Below are 20,012 nucleotides of genomic sequence, written 5' to 3'. Positions count from 1 at the left end.
GTGTTTGATGAAGTTAAAGTCCAGCACTCTTGCGTTGACTATGACTTAGCTTCACTGTCTGGCTTACACATTTGCAATGAACATAATGATAACCCACATTATCTAAGGCTATTGTGAGAATTAAATACAATGGTACATAAGGATTTTTACCCAGTGTCTTATATGTAACAAGTGTTTGTTTTTCAGGCTAGAATTCTGTAATTGGTTGTAGCAGATTGGATCGAAAATTGATGCCTAGAAAATCTACATTTTGAATAGAACCATTGTGAGATAGAAGGAATTTTTATCATGTTTCTCATAGAAAGTCAGGGCTAAAACTGGCAATAGCTAGGGATTGTTTAGATGTTTTTCCAACAAAGGTTTTTGTGTTAGAGGCTTGACCAACCCTTCTATGGCACTATTAACAGATGGTGAGATTCTAAGTGAGCTCTAGGAGGAGGTTCTTGGATGATGTTCTGTGAAAGGAAGGTTTTAGTCGTTCTTAAGGTTTCTGAAAAGAATGGGACTGGCCACTCTCACTTATCTCCCTTGTGTTCTTTCTTTCACATAGACTTCTTTCTACCTTGACACCAGTGGGAACCTAAAAGGGCTTCTTCCATATATCATTGCATTTAAGGCAAATAACTTCTTTCTCAGTACCTAGTTTCAAGTAGTTTGTTAGGGTAATGGAAAATTTATTAATGTGCTTAGCTAAAGAGTTTGTAAATCATTAAAATTAGTTTTCTCTTGATAATTTTTAAAACTTAGGTATGCAGAGTCCTTTACTTAAATTTGTAAAATTGAGTTGACATTTTGTAAAAGTTGCACTTTTATTGATTAAGATAATATGTTAGTTTCATTAATAAGATACGGTGTCATAAAACATTTCATAGGCTTTTTTTTTGCCACAAATATGTCCATAAATGTAAAACTTTCTGTGTTGATGAAAAAGTTTAATTTTCAGAGAAGAGTATTTAGAAGAAAGCTGAAGTCCATCCACAGACGCTTTCAAGTATGATAAAAGCCTAAGTTGTGCCTCTAGTGTTTTACCAGCCCAGGAAAAGAAATAACAGAACAGTATAACAGGTTATTAAGTGGAAATAGTGCTTGCTGTAGCTCTTAAGCACTAGTTTCATATGGCAGGTTGCTTCTGACATAATCATGCAGATCTTTTGACATAATTTGACTAGCCTGCTTTGTAGCCTCATAGCCAGGAGTAGTTATAATAAATAGATTATGAATTAGCACATAAACAGGAGTGGGGCTTCAAAGCATACATTTTACATTTGGTAATATTTTCATTACTTATTTCTTTACTAAGAGAGGACAAATTGCTTTTGTTTTGAACCCAAACTGTTCTTGAGTGAAAATTGGCTATCTTTTTATTAAGTGATGATATTTATTAAAATGCAGCATAGACATTTAAACTGTCTCTTAAGTATACAACAATTTACGTTTACCTTTTAATTCTCAATTCATGTATGTTCATTTAAATGATTCTCTTAAATGATTCTGGCTATTACGAATAAGGCTACTATGAACATGATTGAGCATATGTCCTTGTGTGGTGGAGCATCTTTTGGGTATATTCTAAGGAGTGGTAGCCCTGTTCCCAGTTTTCTGAGAAAGTACCAGATAGATTTCCAAAACGGTTGTACAAGTTGGCACCTTGACCAGCAGCGAAGGAATGTTCCCCTTTCTTCACATTCTCACTAGCACTTGAGTTTTTGATCTTACCCATTCTGATGGGTGTCAGATGGAATCTGAGTCGTTTTGATTGGCATTTATCTGATGATTAAGGACATTGAGCATTTAAGTGTTTCTCAACCATTCGATATTCTTCTGTTGAGAATGTTCAGTTTAGTTCTGAACCCCATTTCTTAATTGGGTTATTTGATTTGGTGGTGTTTAATTTCTTGAGCTCTTTATGTATTTTGGATATTAGTCCTTTGTTAGATGTAGGGTTGGTGAAGATCTTTTCCTAGTCTGTAGGCTGTCGTTTTGTTCTGTTGGCAGTGTCTTCTGCCTTAAGCTTCTCAGCCTCATGAGGTCCCATTTATTATTGTTGACCTTAGAGCCTGGACTGTTGGTGTTCTATTCAGGAAGTTTTCTCCTGTGCCAATGAGTTCCAGTCTTTTCCCCAGTTTTTCTTCTATTAGATTTAGTGTCTCTGGTTTTATGTTGAGGTCTTTAATCCACTTGGATTTGAGTTTTGTGCATGCTGATAAATATGGATCTACTAGCTTTCTTCTACATGTGGACATCCAGTTCGATCAACTCCATTTGTTGAAGATGCTACCCTTTTTCCATTGAATAGATTTGGCTTCTTTGTCAAAAATGAAGTGACCATATGTGTGTGTGGATTTATTTCTGGGTCTTTGATTCGATTCTACTGGTCAACCAGCTTATTGCTGTGCCAATACCATTCTTTTTTAATTACTGTTGCTCTATAGTACAGCTTTAGATAGGTATGGAGATTCCTCTGGAAAATCTCTTATTGTACAGGATGTTTTAGCTATTCTGGGTTTTTTTGTTTTTCCATACAAAGTTGAGAATTGATCTTTCAATGTCTTTAAAAAATATGTAGGTATTTTTATAGGAATTGCATTGAATCTGTAAATTGCTTTTGGTAAGATGGCTATTTTTTCTATGTTACTTCTCCCATTGCATGAACAAGGGAGATCCTTTCATCTTCTGATGTCATCTTCAATCTCCTTCTTCAGAGATTTGGAGTCCTATTTTCAAACAAGTCTTTCACTTGCTTGGTTAGAGTTACTCCTAGATATTTTATATTACTTGTGGCTATTGTGGAGGTATAGTTTCCCTAATTTCTTTCTCAGCATGATTGTCCTTTGGGTACAGGAAGGCTACTGATTTTTTTTTTTTTTGAGTTAATTTTGTATGCAGCCATTTTGCTGAAGGTGTTTATCAGCTGTAGGAGTTCTTTGCTGGAATTTTGGGGCCACTTACATACACTGTCATATCATCTGTGAATAGGGATAATTTGACTTCCTCCTTTCCCATTTGGATCTCCTTTCTTCGTTTTACTGCTTTAGCTAGAAATTCAAGAACTATATTGAAGAGAGATGGAGAAAGTGGGCAGCCTTGTCTGTCTCTGGTTTTAGAGGAATTTCCTTGAGTATCTCTCCATTTAATTTGATGTTGGCTATTGGCTTGTTGTATATAGCCTTTATTATGTTTAGGTATGTGCCTTTTATCCCTGATCTCTCCAAAACTTTAAACATGACTGGGAGTTGGATTTTTTTCAAATGCTTTTTCTGCATCTAAGGAGATGATCATATGTTTTTTTTCTTTCAGTTTGCTTATATGGTAGATTACATTGATAGATTTCTGTATATTAAACCATCCCTACATGCTTGGAATAAAGCGTACTGTTCATGGTGAATGATTTCTTTGATGCGTTCTTGGATTCGGTTTGCAAGTATTTTTGCATCAATGTTCATAAGAGAAAGTGGTCTGAAATTCTCTTTCTTTGTTGGGTCTTTTTGAGGTTTAGGTGTCAAAGTGACTGTGGCCTCATAGAATAAGTTTGGTAGTGTTCCATCCATTCTGTTTTGTAGAGTAGCTTGAAGAGAATCAGTATTAGCTCTTCTTTGAAGATCTGGTAGAATTCTGTCCTGAAACCATCTGTCCCTGGGCTTTTTTTGGTTGGGAGAGTTTTAATGACTGCTTCTATTTCTGTAAGAGAAATAGCACTATTTAATTTATTTATCTGATCTTGATTCAACTTTGGCAAGTGGAATTGGTCAAGAAAATTGTCCATTTACCTCAGATGTTCAAATTTTGTGACATAAAAGCCTTTGAAGTAGGACCTAATGATTGTATTTCATCAGTCTCCCTTTTCATTTCTGATTTTGTTGATTTGGATAGTGTCTCTCTGCCTTTTAGATAGTTTGGCTAATGGTTTGTTTACCTTGTTGATTTTCTCAAAGAACTGGCTCCTGGTTTTGTTGATTCTTTAAAATGTTCCCTTTGTTTCTAATTCATTGATTTCAGCCCTGAGTTTGATTATTTCCAGCCATCTCTTCCTCTTGGGTGTTTCTGCTTCTTTTTTTTTTTCTAGGGTTTCCATATGTGGCATTAAGTTGCTTACATGGGATGTTTCTAATTTCTTTATGAAGGCACTTAGTGCTCTGAATTTTCTTCTTAGCACTGCTTTCAATGTGTCCCATAAATTTTGGTATGTTGTTCCTTCATTTTCATTGAATTTTAAGAAGTCCTTAATTTCTTTATTTCTTCCTTAACCCAGTTGTCATTAAATAGAGAGTTGTTCAGTTTCCATGTGTGTGTAGGCTTTTTGTTATTTCTATTGTTGTTGAAGTCCAGCTTTAGTCCGTGGTGATCTGATAGGATACAAGGTATTATTTCAATCTTCTTATATATATTGAGGCTTGCTTTGTGACCTACTATATGATCAGTTTTGGAGAAGGTTCCATGAGGTGCTGAGAAGGTATAATCTTTTGTTTGGGTGGAAAGTTCTGTAGATATCTGTTAGATCCATTTGTTTGATGACATCAGTTAGTGTCATTATTTCTGTTAGTTTCTGTTTCATTGAGTTATTCTTTGGTGAAAGTGGGGTATTGAAGTCTCCCACTATTATGTATGAGGAACGATGTTTGTTTTAAGCTTTGTTAGTAATTTCTTTTACAAATGTGGGTGCCCTTATATTAGGGGCATAGATTTTCAGAATTGTGATGTCATCTTGGTTGACTTTACTTTTGATGAATATGAAGTTTCCTTCCTCATCTCTTTTTTATTAATTTTGGTTGAAAGTCTGTTTTATTCGATATTAAAATGGCTACACCAGCTTGCTTCTTGTGTTTCTTTGCTTGAAATACCTTTTTCCAGCCTTTTACCCTGAGGTAATATCTATCCTTGTGGCTGAAATGTGTTTCTTGAATGCAGAATATGTTGGGTCTTGTTTTATGCATCCATTGAGTTAGTCTGTGTCTTTTTATTGGAAAATTGAGACCATTAATGTTGAGAGATATTAGTGACCAGTAACTGTTAATTCTCTTGAGTTTGTTTATTTTCATGTTGGTTGCAGTGGAGTATGTGTGTGGTTATGTTTTGCAACAGTGAAGTTATCTATTTCCTGTGCTAATTTGGTTGTGGTTTGTCACTTTGGGTTGGAGTTTTCCTTCTGGTAACTTCTGTAGGGCCAGATTGTGGATTCGTACTGTTTGAATTTGTTTTTGACATGAAATACCTTGTTTTCTCTATCAATGGTTATTGAAAGTTTCACTGGGTATAATAGTCTGGCCTGTCATCTGTGGTATCTTAGGGTTTGCAGGACCTCTGCCTAGGCCCTTCTGGCTTTTATGGTCTCTGCTGAGAAGTCAGGTGTAATTCTGAATAGATTTGCCATTATATGTTACTTGACCTTTTCCCCTTGCCACTTTTAATATTTTTTCTTTGTTCTATACATTTTGTGTTTTGATTATAATGTGAATGGGAAGATTTTCTTTTCTGCTCTACTTGATGTTCTGTAGGCCTCTTTTATGTTTATATGCGTCTCTTTGTTTATATTTGGGAAATTTTCTTCTATGATTTTGTTGAAAATATTTTCTGGGCCTTAGGGCCAGGTGTCTTCTCTTTCCTCAATTCCTATCATCCTCAGGTTTCGGCTTTTCATGGTGTCCTTGATTTCTTGGATGTTTTGTGATAGGAATATTTCAGATTTAACATTTTCTTTGCTGGTTGCATCAAGTTCTTCAACTGTGTCTTCTACTCCTGTGATTCTGTCCTCCATCTCTTGAATTCTGATAGAGAAGCTTACCTCTGCATTTCCTGCTTTCTTCTCCAAGTTCTCTTGTTCCTGGCTTTCTTTTGTCTGTGCTTTTATCATTTCCATTTTCATCTTCTAATCTCGTACTGTTTCAGTGATTTCCTTTTGCTGATTGTTTGTATTTTCCTGAGTTTCCTCCAGTGCCTCTCTATAGGCCTCTTTTATGTATTCAGTCTGTTTGGCTGCATCTTCCTGCATTTGTTTACAGATTTTATTCATTTCCTCCATTATCATCTTCATTCCTAAGGATTTGAGGTCATTTTCTTGTGCTTCATTTGTGTTTGAGTTCTCAGGGTTGCTTTCTTTGGGATAGCTGAGTTCTGGAGATGCCTTAATTGTTTTGGTTTTGTTGTTTGTGTTTTTATGCTGGCCTTTAGACATCTTGCTGTCTGTGACGTTGGGAGGTAGTTTCTGGTGGCCTTCACTTGTCGTTGAGAGCAGTTCATTGGCGGGTATCTGTAGGTCAAGAGCCCTCACCTCTGGGGATCAGGGAACCCTTCCCTGGATCAAGCAGGTGACCTGGCTTCAGCTACACGGGACTTTGTTCCACACCCTGGGCTCCCCGCTGTGTCAGCAGAGGCTGCTGCTGGTTCTCTGCAGCCCAAGGTTCAGTTCAAGGTAGTGTAGATAAAGCCAGTTATCTGCCTTTGGCTTGGCTTTAAAAACCCTGCCCTTGGGCACTGTGGTTTCGGGGCCTAGGCTCAGTGCACCCTAGAGAGCTGTAACCCTTGCTTGCTGGTGGTGGTTGGCTAGGCTTCTGCCCCAATCCCTTCAGGCGGGTTCAGTTCTGCCCAAGTGTGTGAGAACAGTCTGTTGGGGTGGCTGGCTAGGTTTCTGCCCCATCAGTTCAGACCATGCAGTCTTGGATCAGTCGATTCGAGAGTGCGGCTATGGAGCTGTAGCTGGAGAACGTGTCCATGGCCATCTGAGCCTCTGTATGGGCCCTTGGTCTCTGCATGGACTGGTAGGATGATCTGAAGTCAGGTCTATCCCAGATCCACACTCTCAGTTCCCCCTGGGCCAGCAAACACTGATGTTGTTTCTTTGTAGCCCACAGATCAGTCAGAGAGGGAGAGAGAAAGAGTGCAGGTAAGTCACAGCTCGCTGGGCTGTCTGTGCTAGGCTTTGTCTGGGTGGGCGCTGGCCCCTGGGTCTTTCTGTGGACTGGAAGGATGGTCTGAGGTCAGAACCACCCATTTTCCTGAGTTTTCCCCTGGCCAGCAGCTCCAGGCTCTGGTGTGTCACAGTCCACAGTTCAGTCCCAGACACCGAGTCATGATATAGAGCAAGGTTTCAGCTCGCAGGCGAGTATGGGTCCAGGCTCTGGGGACTGGGCACCCATCCTCCATGGGCCAGTTGCATGGCCCAAGGCAGGACCCACCTGTGCTCTGCATTGTGCAGACCCCTCTCACCTAGGGCTCTCCAGGTCTTGCTGTCTGTAGCTCCCAGCCAGGTACCTAGTCTCAGTCCTGCAGATCAGATACTTTGTGTGTTTGGCACCACCAACTTGGTTCTCACTCCTGAATTATATTGTAGGATTAATTTTTTTGAGAACTTAACAGGAAAATGAATTAAGAAATTATTTAGAACTATCTCAGTAGTCTGTCATCTTAACTCTGTACCTTGGTATTCCTTTCCAAATGTCAATACAGCATTGTCTTCTAGGTGAATTGTTTGGTTTTTAAATTTCTTAGTACTTTTTCATATCAAGGGTACTGTTTATCAAATGTTACCAGAGATTTTAGAGAATCTCTTAGGGACTTTTGGGGTCACAGCATCAAATTTTCTGACATTCTGTGTTGACTTTCATTCTTCTTACTGGTATGCAGAGAGTTTTTATTCTCTGCATCACTTTTAAGGCTAATAGAGTGCATAATTGTATGTTCTCTTGTTTTTAATCTTATTATAGTAGATATAATTCAGATGAGCAAAAGCTTGTTTGCCTCAGCAATTTTTAGTGTAAAGGGAGACATGAAATTAAAGGTTTCCAGACTTTCTTAGCCTGGGTACAAAGCTTAAGAAAACTCTAGTATATGAACATGAGAAGGTAACTCAAGAGTCCAAATGTACAGAGAAAAGAGAAAATACGAAGGATTTGGAATTCTTGAGATTATTTGTGTGTTGAGTTATGCTTGGGTCTTTAGTAAAAATGTTCTGGTTAGTAGTCACGAGAGTCTCTCCTTGCTGTTAGAACTGAAAATATCCCAGAAATGAAGTTGATTTTGTGTGTTACTGTGGAAAGGAGCTCATCAAATACCTCGTTTTGAAGTCTTTATATAAAGAGAATGTGAGGTTTAATGTGGAACAGTGTTTTTCTCTGTGACATTTAGTGTATGGCAGTTTGTGGCTTTGTTTTTGTTTAGTTTTGCCAGTATTAATTCTGACTCTCATAAAGACTATGGATTTTAACAGCATTTTAAATTACTTTTTCTTCCAAGAGATAGCCAATTAAAACTACTAAAACAAAGAAATGATTTGACAATATAATGACTACATCTGGTATCTCCACTATTATTAAATAATTGTATTGTCAACCTAAGTTGAATGCTTCATATATTCAGCCAAACTGCATGAAAATGTTGGGTGTTTTCCTTCAGGTGTCATTACTTTGTTACTAAGCATGGAGAGGTCACTTACCGAGAGAATGTAACGAAAAAAGCTGAATATGAGTGTCTGTAGTTTGTAAGTGTATATACGTCCCCTGACAAAACAATTAAATTATCCAAAAAGAATGTTAAGTGGAAATAACCTGTGAGTTGTGATGAGAAGTATCATATTTAAAATGAAGAAATAAGTCAGGACTAAGGACTTGTCATGTCAAGCATAGGGAACCCAGAACCTTTGTGAAAAAGCCTAGAGCGGCAGTATTCCTGTCGTGTGGAGGGGTGAAGGGGTCTGTGGAAGCTTATTTGCCAGCCACCCTAGACCTCAGGTTGAGAGAGACACTAACTCAAAACACCAAGGCAAAGAGCAACAGAGAACATTGGGCCTTACATGTGCACAGTTATATTATCAAGTACACATAACCACATACAAGAAGAAATTAACTGAATTAATAGCAAAAGAAAAAATAAGATTGTGTTTTGATTGCTGAGGATGTGTTTTGGTACTTGGTAGTTTATTATTCTAGTCTTCTTAAATCTATTCAAGTTAGAACATTCTGAAACAAAAAGTAACCACCAAAGAAAGTGGACAAAAACCTGCAAAATACACTCACCCAGAACAATTTTAAAATGGAGAGTCTTCTTTCTAGTGATAGAGACTTCACAGAGAAGGAAGAAAAGCTGATTGAAGAAATTAGAGGTGAATTTTTCATGTCAGAAGCGTAGGAATTTTCCTAATTCTTTAGTTCCAGTGAAAGGTCATAGTAGCCTCTGTAAAGCCATCTAAATCTGACAAGAAGAAGTAAGCTCACTGATACTGAAATAGCAGTAGACTCAAAGCAGTGCTACAAAGAGAAGAATAGAATGAAGTTACAAAGCCACAGTGAAGGACCATTCCTAAGCAAGTATGTCACAAGATCTGTGCCCCTGTAGTAGAGTGTTGGTCAGGGTGTAAATTCTGTCTTATTCTGCACTTGTCCTTGCCAACAAATAATAAATAAAAGGTAAATAAGATTTTAAGAGCTGAAGGTATTTAGAGTTTGATGTGATTCCACTTGAGTATGAATTTGAGAAGGCAAATTGTCCTGATATTTTTTTTCTACAGGACATTTGCATGAATTGTTTAGGAGGATTTGTCTATAGAAACTGACTTTTATATAAGGAGATAATTTTGTTTGTAGGAACTGAACTATATTTGTTTCTTAAGTGCTAAATGGTTTCAAAGTTAGGTTTTGAAGAAGACATACTTACAGAAATGAGATGACAAGTACCACTATCTTAAAGGTTTTCTTGTATTTGCCTCACTGTAAATCATGGGAGTGAAAATTTATTCTTCATGTTTTGTTAGCTTTTCCATAGGGAAGATAAGGAGCAATCATGTGTGTAATGTGTTAACATTATACAGGTATGTACCATAATTCAAATAATAAATGACTGTTGAAATCAGTTATTTTTCTATAATTAATTGCTCCACAACAACAAAACATTTCTCTAAACATCATAAAAATTAACTTACAGGAACCATTTGGAACGGTCAGCCATAAGCCATACAGCCATCGTGCTTAAATTGGTTTTGTAAACGACTTGTGTGTGTTTCGTAAAATATGCTTTATTTTAAAATTAGGGCTTCCTGTTGCAGCTGTTCCAGGAGCTCTCAGTCCTTTGGCTATTCCAAATGCTGCTGCAGCAGCTGCTGCAGCTGCTGCTGGCCGAGTGGGTATGCCTGGAGTCTCAGCTGGTGGCAATACAGTCCTGTTGGTTAGCAATTTAAATGAAGAGGTTAGTGAAATAATTTTTAATGCTTTCCATCTCCATTTCATTTGTGAAAGTTTTTCATATTTCATTTTGCACTTGCCTTTCTTTTATGTATATTCATTAGCCAAAATATCTTTTGTATTTCTGCTTCTGAATAAAATCTACGTATTTGTTTAGGTAGTACTGTTTCCTAGTCATATATCTATATATGTGTGTATATATATATTTTAGAATAGCTACCTATTTTTCCTAAGAAAAATATGGCGAAGTACTGTAGTTTGGCTTTTTTTTTCTTTTCTTTCTTTCCTTTTTTTTTTTAATCTAATTTTGCAAGTGTAACTGTAAAACAGTTTTGCTCTTTGCCTTTTTGAATGATTTGCTTGTTCATTTCATGCTTATGTGTTATTGCATTTTTTAAATCTTATTTTATGTGAACTACTCTAATACATTTTTCTTTGAAGGTTCTTCCAAAGATCTTGACGAGGCACTCTTCAGTCTTTCTTAGTAATTTTTTTCTTTGCAGTTTTTAGTCATTGTCTTCTATAAATATATTTCAATTTTACCCTGCTCCCTTCTTGTTAAATGAAGTTGCTGTTATTTTCTTCAGTTGTACATTTTATGTCTGGTATATTTTATTTTGATTGCTATAAAAGCTGGTATGAAATGTGGGACCCTCAAGTGTATCAGTTTATGATGACTAGTTAGAATATTTGTCTCACTTTGGATTGGCCTCTGTTAATAATGGACATAACCTAATTTTGTTGTTTAATACTGTTATCATTCACAGTTGTGCATGCTAAAGTGTTTGAATTGGAGTGCCTTTGTTTTAAGACTTTTGCCTGCATTTCATAACCAGCCATGCTTATGCAGTTAAAGTTCAAAGTTTAAAATTCCTATGCATGCATTCCTTCCCTATGTTGAGATGAAATGCTGTAATTTACTCTTTGATATAGATGTACTTTACCCATATTTGTCTTGGATGACTACATTTTGCTCAGTTTTTCTTGTACAGTACATAAACCAACCATTTTCTGACCAAATTCCTGCATTTCCTATGTACTGACCTATATTTTATTTTTTTTTTGTTCCCCAATTCCTTATTTTTTTCTTCTGCATTGCTGTTTCCCTTCCCCATTTCATCCTTTTCCCTGTGTGTTCACCTTCCCTTTCCTTGTCTTTTCCCAAATACCCATTCCCTTCCCTGTCTTATCCTTTATTTTCCTTGTCCTTGTCTTCATTCCCTGTCTCCATTCCCTATGTTCATGCTTCTGTGCTTGAACAAATGTTCCTCGGACCAACTTGCCCCAATTAACCGCCTTGAACCATGATCCATGACCACCTCACCATTCTGCGGGAACCACCCTTCGTTATGGATGATCTGTTCATCTCCGCTCTTCCTCGACTCTTCTCTCTTCTTGTCTTACGCTGCTTGCTCTTCTCTCCTTCTAAAGATGGTTACGCCCCAAAGTCTGTTTACCCTCTTCGGTATGTTATTGTTAGCACTATACTTTTATTATTGATTTGATTTTTTTTGTTTCACCTTAATTCTTATTTGTAGCTAGCACTTTGGCTTAAAGTTGAATAGTAAATCTTTTGCTATTTTTCTTTGCTATTTAAAACTCTCCATAGACACAAAGTTTGTTTTAATGCATGCTAATTTATTTTGCATGGTTTTTAATTTAATATCATTCACATAGCTTTGAGGGTTTATCAAAAATTATTCTTTTCAAAATTCACTGTTCAAAATCTTGTTCTTCTTTATTCATTTGTACAAATGGTGAGATTGAGTGAGTGATCATGTTGATGTCTGAATGTTTCATTGATGTGTCAGAAAGATAACCTGTAGCTGACTTGCACGTAAAATTGATTCCATTTCTGGATTACCTCTCTGTGGCTCCACAAAAAGGTGTTTATGGCGATGTGCAGCGCGTGAAGATTTTGTACAATAAAAAAGACAGTGCTCTGATACAGATGGCAGATGGGAACCAGTCACAGCTCGGTAAGAGGCAGCTGCATGTTTCTATACATTTAAGTTCTAAATTCAAACGCAGTAATATTTATCTGTGACTAAAAACAGACTCCTTTAGTTCAGTAAGAAATCATTTATGGCCTTTTAGTGATCAGAGCTCAAAATACCACATTAGTTAATATTCATAATCTTATAGTTGTACATGGTGAATCTGTGTTGTTGCTTTCTTCCTACCACGTCTAAGCACAGCTTTATGGAAAAGGTTGTTTGCTCCAAAACTGAAATGACTTTTGATTAAGATTTTTGTTCCTGACAGTTTCCTGTATTAGAAAATAATTGTTCATATAAGTCATAAAACCCTTACTGTCCTTGTATTCTTCTAAAATCAGTTATAGGTGTTGATTCAACTTAGCAATGGAAAGGAAAATGTCCTTAGAGATGCTAAATTTTACAAAATGAAAAATCTTCACCAATGGTTAGTCCAAAGGCATAAAATATAGTTCAGTCAAGTTATGTGTATATTATTGTTTTTCATACATACTTCAGTGTAGAATACAACTTTATACTCAGGATTTAATTATCTATAATTTTTACCAAGCTCTTAGCTTATAATTTAATTCATTAAGATTCAAGAATGATGTTACTTATTCTGACTGCATTCACATTCTTTAAACTTTAAATTTTTCCATTTTTGATGGGATTAAATTTTTTTTGCTGTTACAACCATCAAGATGGTCTGTGAACTTGGTAGCTCAGATGAAATGTGAAAGTGATTTTCTGGTTTTAAAGTGAATACCTGTCTTAAATGTGCTAGCTTAAATATAGGTGTTTGGTATGTCATTTTCTTCTCAGTTTGTGTACAGATCTTCTGAGGTGAGTCGTTGCTATTATCTTGTTTTCTTGGTGTTGGCGGGTATCAAATCCAGAGATGTTGCATATGTTAGGCAGGTCTTCTGAGCTATAGCCCCAGCTCACTACTATTTTTGTCCAAGAACTATGTATGTAAGTAGCATTTGACAGTGTTCTAGTGAACAAAAACATTCTTGAGTATATCTTTTTTTAATATTAGTGTTTGAAATGAGCATGGCTTTATCTTCCTATAAAAATAATCAAATCATCATATTGAGAATTATCTGAAATATGGAGATCACCAAATTTATTCTGAACACTTTTTTGTTTTTATTTATATAAACACTTACTTATTAATTTTATTTTATGTGTATTGGCATTTTGCCTGCATCTATGTATGTGTGACGGTGCAAGATCCACTGGAACTGTAGTTACAGATAGTTTTGAGCTGCCATATGGGTACTGGGAATTGAACCTGGATCCTCTGGAATTGCAGCCAGTGTTCTTAGTCACTGAGCCATCTCTTGAACCCCATAAAGACTAATATTAAACAAGTGGTATGTTGATCTTGCTTGGATGCCAAAACAAAGTACTATGATGTAAAGTTGAAACAACAGAAATTAGTTTTCTGAAAGTTATGGATGATAGATTTCTAGATCAAGGTGCTAACACACAGGGAAGGAAGGCTTTCTTGTTGAGCTTGGAGACAGCAACCCTTACCTCTGCTATTCGTGTTTTTGCCCAATATGAGCATATTGAATATATTAGCTTCTTTGCTTCAACAGATTATCTAACCAGAGAAACTTAAGGGGGAAAGGGTTTATTTGGGCTTACAGTTTGATGATACTGTTGGTCACAGTGACGTGTTCACATCAGTAAGAGCGTGAGGTCTCTGACCACATTGACTTCATAGCCAGGAATTAGAGAATGATGAATAGTATCTGGAGTAGAGCTTGCTTTATATAATCTTGTCTACAAGATGCAAGCCCGTGGGATGTTGTCCGTAGTTATTGTGTGTCTTCCCATCTGAGTTCATTTAGATCAGTGCTGTGACCCTTTAATGCAATCCATCATGTGACCCCCTAACCATAAAGCTACTCTGTTACTACTTCATAACTATAGTATTGCTACTGTTATGAATCCTAGTGTAAATGTCCATTTTGCAGGATATCGGATATGCGACCTCTGTGAAAGGGTCACCACCCCTTGCAACTGCTAATGTAGATAATTCTTCAAAGGCTTGTCTCTAACAGATCTTGCCTTGTTAATGATCAGTATTACATTGATACAAAGTGAAGAACGTACTACAAATAGCTCCTGTCCCCTTTGAAAGTGCCTAAACTTGTGACTAAAGACAAGAACTCCTATAATCCCAGCACTTGAGAGGCAGAGGCAGGTGGTTCTCTGTGAGTTCTAGGCCAGCCTAGTCTACAAAGTGAGTCCAGAACAGCCACAACTACAAGAGAAACCCTGTCTCGAAAAATCAAAAGACAAAAACAAAAAAACAACACTTAACCTTTTTCTACTATTAGTCTAGTCCTCTTCTTAGGAAGACAACCTGACAGGTACCTCAAGAAGCCCTGTGATGTTCTGTATTCACGTTACTGTGTTCAGTTGTTTTGTCTTTAGCTGTCTTAGAATTTGAAGGGAGAAGATAGTAGATGATGTGAAGAAATGATGGTGAATTTAAGGGTGTAAGGTATCCATAGAAAATAGTGAGATCTGAACTTTTACAGCAGATGATTAAAAGGCCTTTCTGTAGAAGGGACTTCAAGAAATGATGTGGCAAAATTGAGAGAAGTGTCAGGAAGTGCTTTCTAGCCAGAGAGCATATGAGAAATGAACTACTAAGATGGTGTCTTACTGCATGATTCCAAGCAGTATCTGGTATTGCATACAATCAGTCCAGACCTGGAATTGTTACTGCGTTAAAGAGTAAGTTTAGATTTTTGTTCTTAGGGAGTTTTATTAATGACACCAGATTCATAACCTGTGAAAGTCTTTTAACTGCTCTGTGTAATAGAATGGATGGGGAAAAGCAGAGAAAAATCCAACAGGAAGGCAGATAAGGAATAGGAATTACCCAGTCTTTAAAAAATGACAGTGACCAATGAGAAGTAGAGGGAACGGAAGGAACGTAAACTTCTTAGGGAATTAAGACGAAAATCCCAAACCCTGTTGCCCAGAAGCTATACACATTTGGAAGTAGAGCATCTGAAGGCGGGGAGACTCTAGAAACTACTAAATTCTCTGTGGTTATTAAAATCCAGTTTGTCATCATCAGGATTGTTACAGAAGACATGATTGTAGAGGCTTTTTCTTGTTCTGTGAAGGAAGCCTTTTGCTATGATACCATGCCGAGTAGAAATGAAAAATGAAATGTAAAGTTTTTTGAAATTTAAATACTAACTACTATTCTTATGCTAAATATGTCATTTAAGTTGTAAAAAAAATTTAAAAATTGAGTTAGAAATATTTGTATTCTAACCTTCTATATTTTAATAGACATTCTTTATTTTTCTAGCCATGAATCATCTTAATGGGCAGAAAATGTATGGAAAGATTATTCGCGTTACTCTCTCTAAACATCAGACTGTGCAACTACCTCGAGAGGGACTTGATGATCAAGGGCTAACGAAAGATTTTGGTAATTCCCCATTGCACCGTTTTAAAAAACCCGGATCCAAAAACTTTCAAAACATTTTTCCTCCTTCTGCCACCCTTCACCTGTCTAATATCCCGTGAGTATTTCAGCTGACTTAACTGAGGCTCTTTATCTTGTTTAGCCAAGCATGTGATTTAGTGTTGTTTTGTATTAATTGCTACACTTTTTCTATCTAATTTTTCTAGTCCTTCTGTGGCAGAAGAGGATCTGCGAACTCTATTTGCTAACACCGGGGGCACTGTGAAAGCATTTAAGTTTTTTCAGTAAGCAAGCTTCTTTGTCTTTAAATTTGTGACTTGATAGAAATATTTTCTTCAAATATTTTTTAGTCTTTTTTTTTTTTAACCTCAAATGGGTAAAAATGAAATGTTTAAACTCTTCTTATGAAGTATCTAATTTCGTAATTTTGTTTCAGAAGAGATCACAAAATGGCTCTTCTTCAGATGGCAACAGTGGAGGAAGCTATTCAGGCTTTGATTGATCTTCATAATTATAACCTTGGTGAAAACCATCATCTGAGAGTGTCTTTCTCCAAGTCAACAATTTAAGGAAGGGAAGATGAAGATTATGGGCAAATCACATTGTTTGGTGTCATCACCTATTGACTGTTCAGAAAAGTGGGGACCAGAGTTTGATTTTTTTTCATGCTGTTATCATTCCTTGGTTATAAAATGAAATGGCATATGTAAAGGCAGAGTTATTAACTGCTGTGTTTCATCTGTTCTATAGGGAAGCCATTTTTATTGTCTGTTTAAATTTTTAGTTTAATTTTGCTTTTTTTCTTTTTCTCTCTTTTTTTTTTCCAACTTAGTTGACATACGTGCCTTACAAAGGAAAACTAGTGTTGCTGTTGTGCATTTACTAGGAAAAAGGAATTGGTTGTTTAGGGCACATCGTTATATGGAATTAAAATATGTTTAGGCAGGGGTGTGTCAAAAGGTTAAGTTTTTGTTTCTCCTGCTTGGAATTTCTTTTGAATTATTGGCTTATCACATTTCTTTCTATTTAATCTAATAAGATACTTGATACTGAAAGAATAAAACAGCATTTTTAGTTTCTACTATCTTAGGCTTTATTGCTTTTGAAAACATTGGCCTTTTGTATCTCACAAATCTGGTCTAGATTCAGTTATGAATGTAGGCATTAGTTAAAATTAACAAGATGCAGAGTATTAATTTCTTAAGACAACAAGTGATTTCTGTAAGTTTGAGCCCTATGTGGAAAGCATTGTGGAACCTTAACCTTTTTGTACACACTCTTGTGGGACGTATCATATAAATGTCAGCACTAAGTAATGTCTTGTTTGTGGCTGAATATTTTTCGTAGATGTTTTCGAAGTTGACATGACTTATGTGCATTTAAATATATATTGCCATCCTTAGTTTGTAATTAAGATTTGGAAAATGGTTGTGGATTTCTGAGCATGTGCAGACTGGTCTAGCTAGTTCAGGAACTGGTGCATGTATTTTTCAAAGACAAAGAACGTGTACTGCGAAAACTTGCAGGAAGATTAATTTTGTGGCAGTTTTCTAAAACTGACAACCAGGTGGGACCAAAGTTTATGTGCCTTTAGTCTTAATTTACCTTGCATTGTAATATTCAGTTTTAATAAATCTTCAAAATATTTTGTATTTAGGAATAGATCTGACTTTAATAAAAACATGGCTCAGAATCTACAGGTCAAATTTATTTGAACAGTTCTTGTCAATCTGAATTGTTGATTCTGTTAAATGACCAATACTTTTTGAAATTGATGTACTTAGTTTCAAGATTCATAGATTCTGTTATCTATGTAGACAGAATGGTCATGTATATTTTCTATTAGTTGAGTTTTTACATCTTTAGAAATGTAAAATTCAGTATAGTTTGAAAGCGGCACAATTAAAAATTAATTTTCTAACAAAGTTGGGAGGTTTGATGGTTGTTTAATTTCATTTTGTGTGTACTCTGCTTACCTCTGTAGCATGCTCAATAAACACTTCTGTAGCTCTGTATTCACCTCTTCTGTCTTTCTCTGCTGCCTTCTCTCTCTCTCCTTTGTTTTCACTCCACTGTGCTTCTGAATTCATGTTTACTCTCTGCCAGGGTGGGAAAGGAGTAATAATATTACAATCTTATGGCTTTATTCCATAAATAAATCTAGATGCTGTGAAAATGCACCAGCTGTTCCTTTTTTAATGCAAAAGACGGTATTTCAGGAGGACACATATTAAACATTTCCCACCCTGTTTATAATCTGCTTTAAAGACATAACTTCTATTGTAGCTTGTTAATTCTCTCTATCTCTTTTGTTGTTGTTGTTGTTGTTTTTCCTGTAGATTTATGCACTAATAGATCTTTTGGATTTGCCATGCTCTCTTGCTGCAGTTTCATCTTTCATCTTTGTGTCTGCTCAAGATTTCTTACTAATTTTAGACTACTTTCTGAGTTATAATCAAGGTGTCTGGAAAGGATTGTGTCAGCTGCGTCTAATTGGGTGGCATGGATATATACTTGCAGGTGCTTTAACTGCAGATGCTGTATCGGTCACTTTTTATATTGATGCTGTTGGGGTGCTAGTTGTCAAGGTTTTTTTGTTTTGTTGTGTGTGTGTGTGTGTGTGTGTGTGTGTGTGTGTGTGTGTGTGTGTGTGTGTATACACAGAAACACTGGTATTAATTTTGAAGTTACACATGTATACCTCAAAGTCACATACAATGTAGACATTAGTACAAGAGTTCACTGAACTCGAAGAGATAAATACAGTAAGAAAAGTGATTCCGTTTTAGAGTTAGGAATTTGAATGTTGCCTGGAAGCTGGGTTTTTTATTAAAGTGGTGCTGCAGTACAGTGATACGGTATAGGAGCATCAGCTATGCCTTAATTCTGTTAGTTTATACCCAGCATTGGGACAGAGCTACTTATCCCGGCACTCGGGAGGCAGAGGCAGGCGGATCGCTGTGAGCTCGAGGCCAACCTGGTCTAAAAAGTGAGTCTAAGACAGCCAAGACTACACAGGGAAACCCTGTTTGAGGTAGGGGTGTTTCCCTGAGGATTGCATGGTGGTTCCAATGCTTGAAAGTACAATTTTATGCATTTCACGTAGTTCTTTGTAGGTGAGGTTTACTTAAAAGGAAAAAACAAGGTTCTGACCTGTGCCAGACACGGGGATCCATTCACTTAATGACTTGAAGGAACTCCCTGACTCAATTTAATGGCCAGAGACCAAGTTCTCCCACCCCACCCAAGGATGTGGCTGGTTTTATTCTTTTTTTTTTTTTTTTTTTTAAATAATTTCCACCAGTATAGTCTTTTTTAAAGAAAGAATCAAGACCCAAAGTGGGGATTTTGATATTCTACAATTCCAATTCTTAAAGTTCAATGCATTGGATTAAAATAGCCCACACTGGCGAGAAAATATTAGGTAAAAGTACTATCAATTTTATATTATGATCATTCTACCTTGATCTCTCACAGTAGCTAACGTTAAAGTATTTTTATGTCAACTGGCTTTGTCTTCAGAATTTAGAAACAATGTGATTTTGACTTTTTATATAATTGAGAGGAAAACTGGTTCTTTTTATAGTAGGCTTTTTTAAAAAATGGGTTTCAAAGCACCTAGTGAATAAGGTGTTCAGCTTGCTTATGTTTAATGTTAGGAACCTGTCTCCGTGCGTGAAAGCAGCTAATAAGACCTTTGCGAGGAAGAAGGTGAAAAACTTCTGTAAAGTCATTAAAAGTTATATTAACTAACAACATTGAGGTTTTAAGGTTAGAATAGAAAAATATATCAGCTAAATTAGTTCATGTAGATCTGTTTAAACCACCAGGTGTGTAGTTTTCAAAGGAAGAGGACAGTTTTCCTAAGCCTCAAGTAAAATCAAGTCCATAAATTCTGGGCTTCCTTCCCAGGGTGGTCTTCTTTAGGCTCAAGTAGGGTATGTGCAGACATGCTGTGCTTTTGGTAAACTGTTAAGTTTATTTTATAAAGTTACATCCCAGCACTCAGGAGACTGAGGCAGGATGGTTGCTGTTACAGTTTTAGGCTAGCCTGGACTAAGTGAGACACTGTCTCCAAAACAAGAAAATGTTAAAATGCCAGCATTCCTAGCTGGCCAGGTTTGCTTGAAGTACCTAGTTATCAACAGTCTGTATCATCCCAGTGTTTTTGTTATTGTTGTAAAGAAATGTTTGTTAATGTCTTAACATCACATAAATGTTATTTGCTAAAGGAAAAAGATACGTAGTTATAGAATACATTCCATAGTTCACATTCTGATGCCGACTCTCAGATTTTCATTTGATTTGATTTTCATTTGAACTATTTGATTATTTTAGTAATAAAATATAACTTTTTTTTTTAGTTACAGACCCCATATAACAAGATTATATATAAACCTTTAA

General features: G+C 36.3%; 1 protein-coding gene across 6 annotated transcripts in view; it reads left to right on the top strand.

The window, feature by feature from the left end:
* Positions 1-17,623, top strand: part of PTBP2 (polypyrimidine tract binding protein 2) — a 66,515-nt gene extending 48,892 nt beyond the window's left edge. For 3 of the 6 annotated variants that reach the window (XM_084755394.1, XM_084755398.1, XM_084755399.1), the window contains 6 exons: positions 10,016-10,170; positions 11,598-11,631; positions 12,053-12,145; positions 15,489-15,705; positions 15,815-15,892; positions 16,045-17,623. In XM_084755394.1, the coding sequence (XP_084611520.1) occupies positions 10,016-10,170; positions 11,598-11,631; positions 12,053-12,145; positions 15,489-15,705; positions 15,815-15,892; positions 16,045-16,177 (710 nt within the window). In that variant the 3' untranslated portion in view covers positions 16,178-17,623. The remainder of the gene's footprint in view (positions 1-10,015; positions 10,171-11,597; positions 11,632-12,052; positions 12,146-15,488; positions 15,706-15,814; positions 15,893-16,044) is intronic. The other 3 variants (XM_084755397.1, XM_084755396.1, XM_084755395.1) reach the window with 3 other exon arrangements.
* The last annotated feature ends 2,389 nt before the right edge of the window (positions 17,624-20,012 follow it).

Source organism: Acomys minous (genome assembly GCF_964271855.1).
Source record: "Acomys minous genome assembly, chromosome: 14".
Taxonomy (NCBI): domain Eukaryota; kingdom Metazoa; phylum Chordata; class Mammalia; order Rodentia; family Muridae; genus Acomys; species Acomys minous.
The sequence above is the reverse complement of the archived record's forward strand: the minus strand, read 5'-3'. Positions and strand labels throughout refer to the sequence as shown.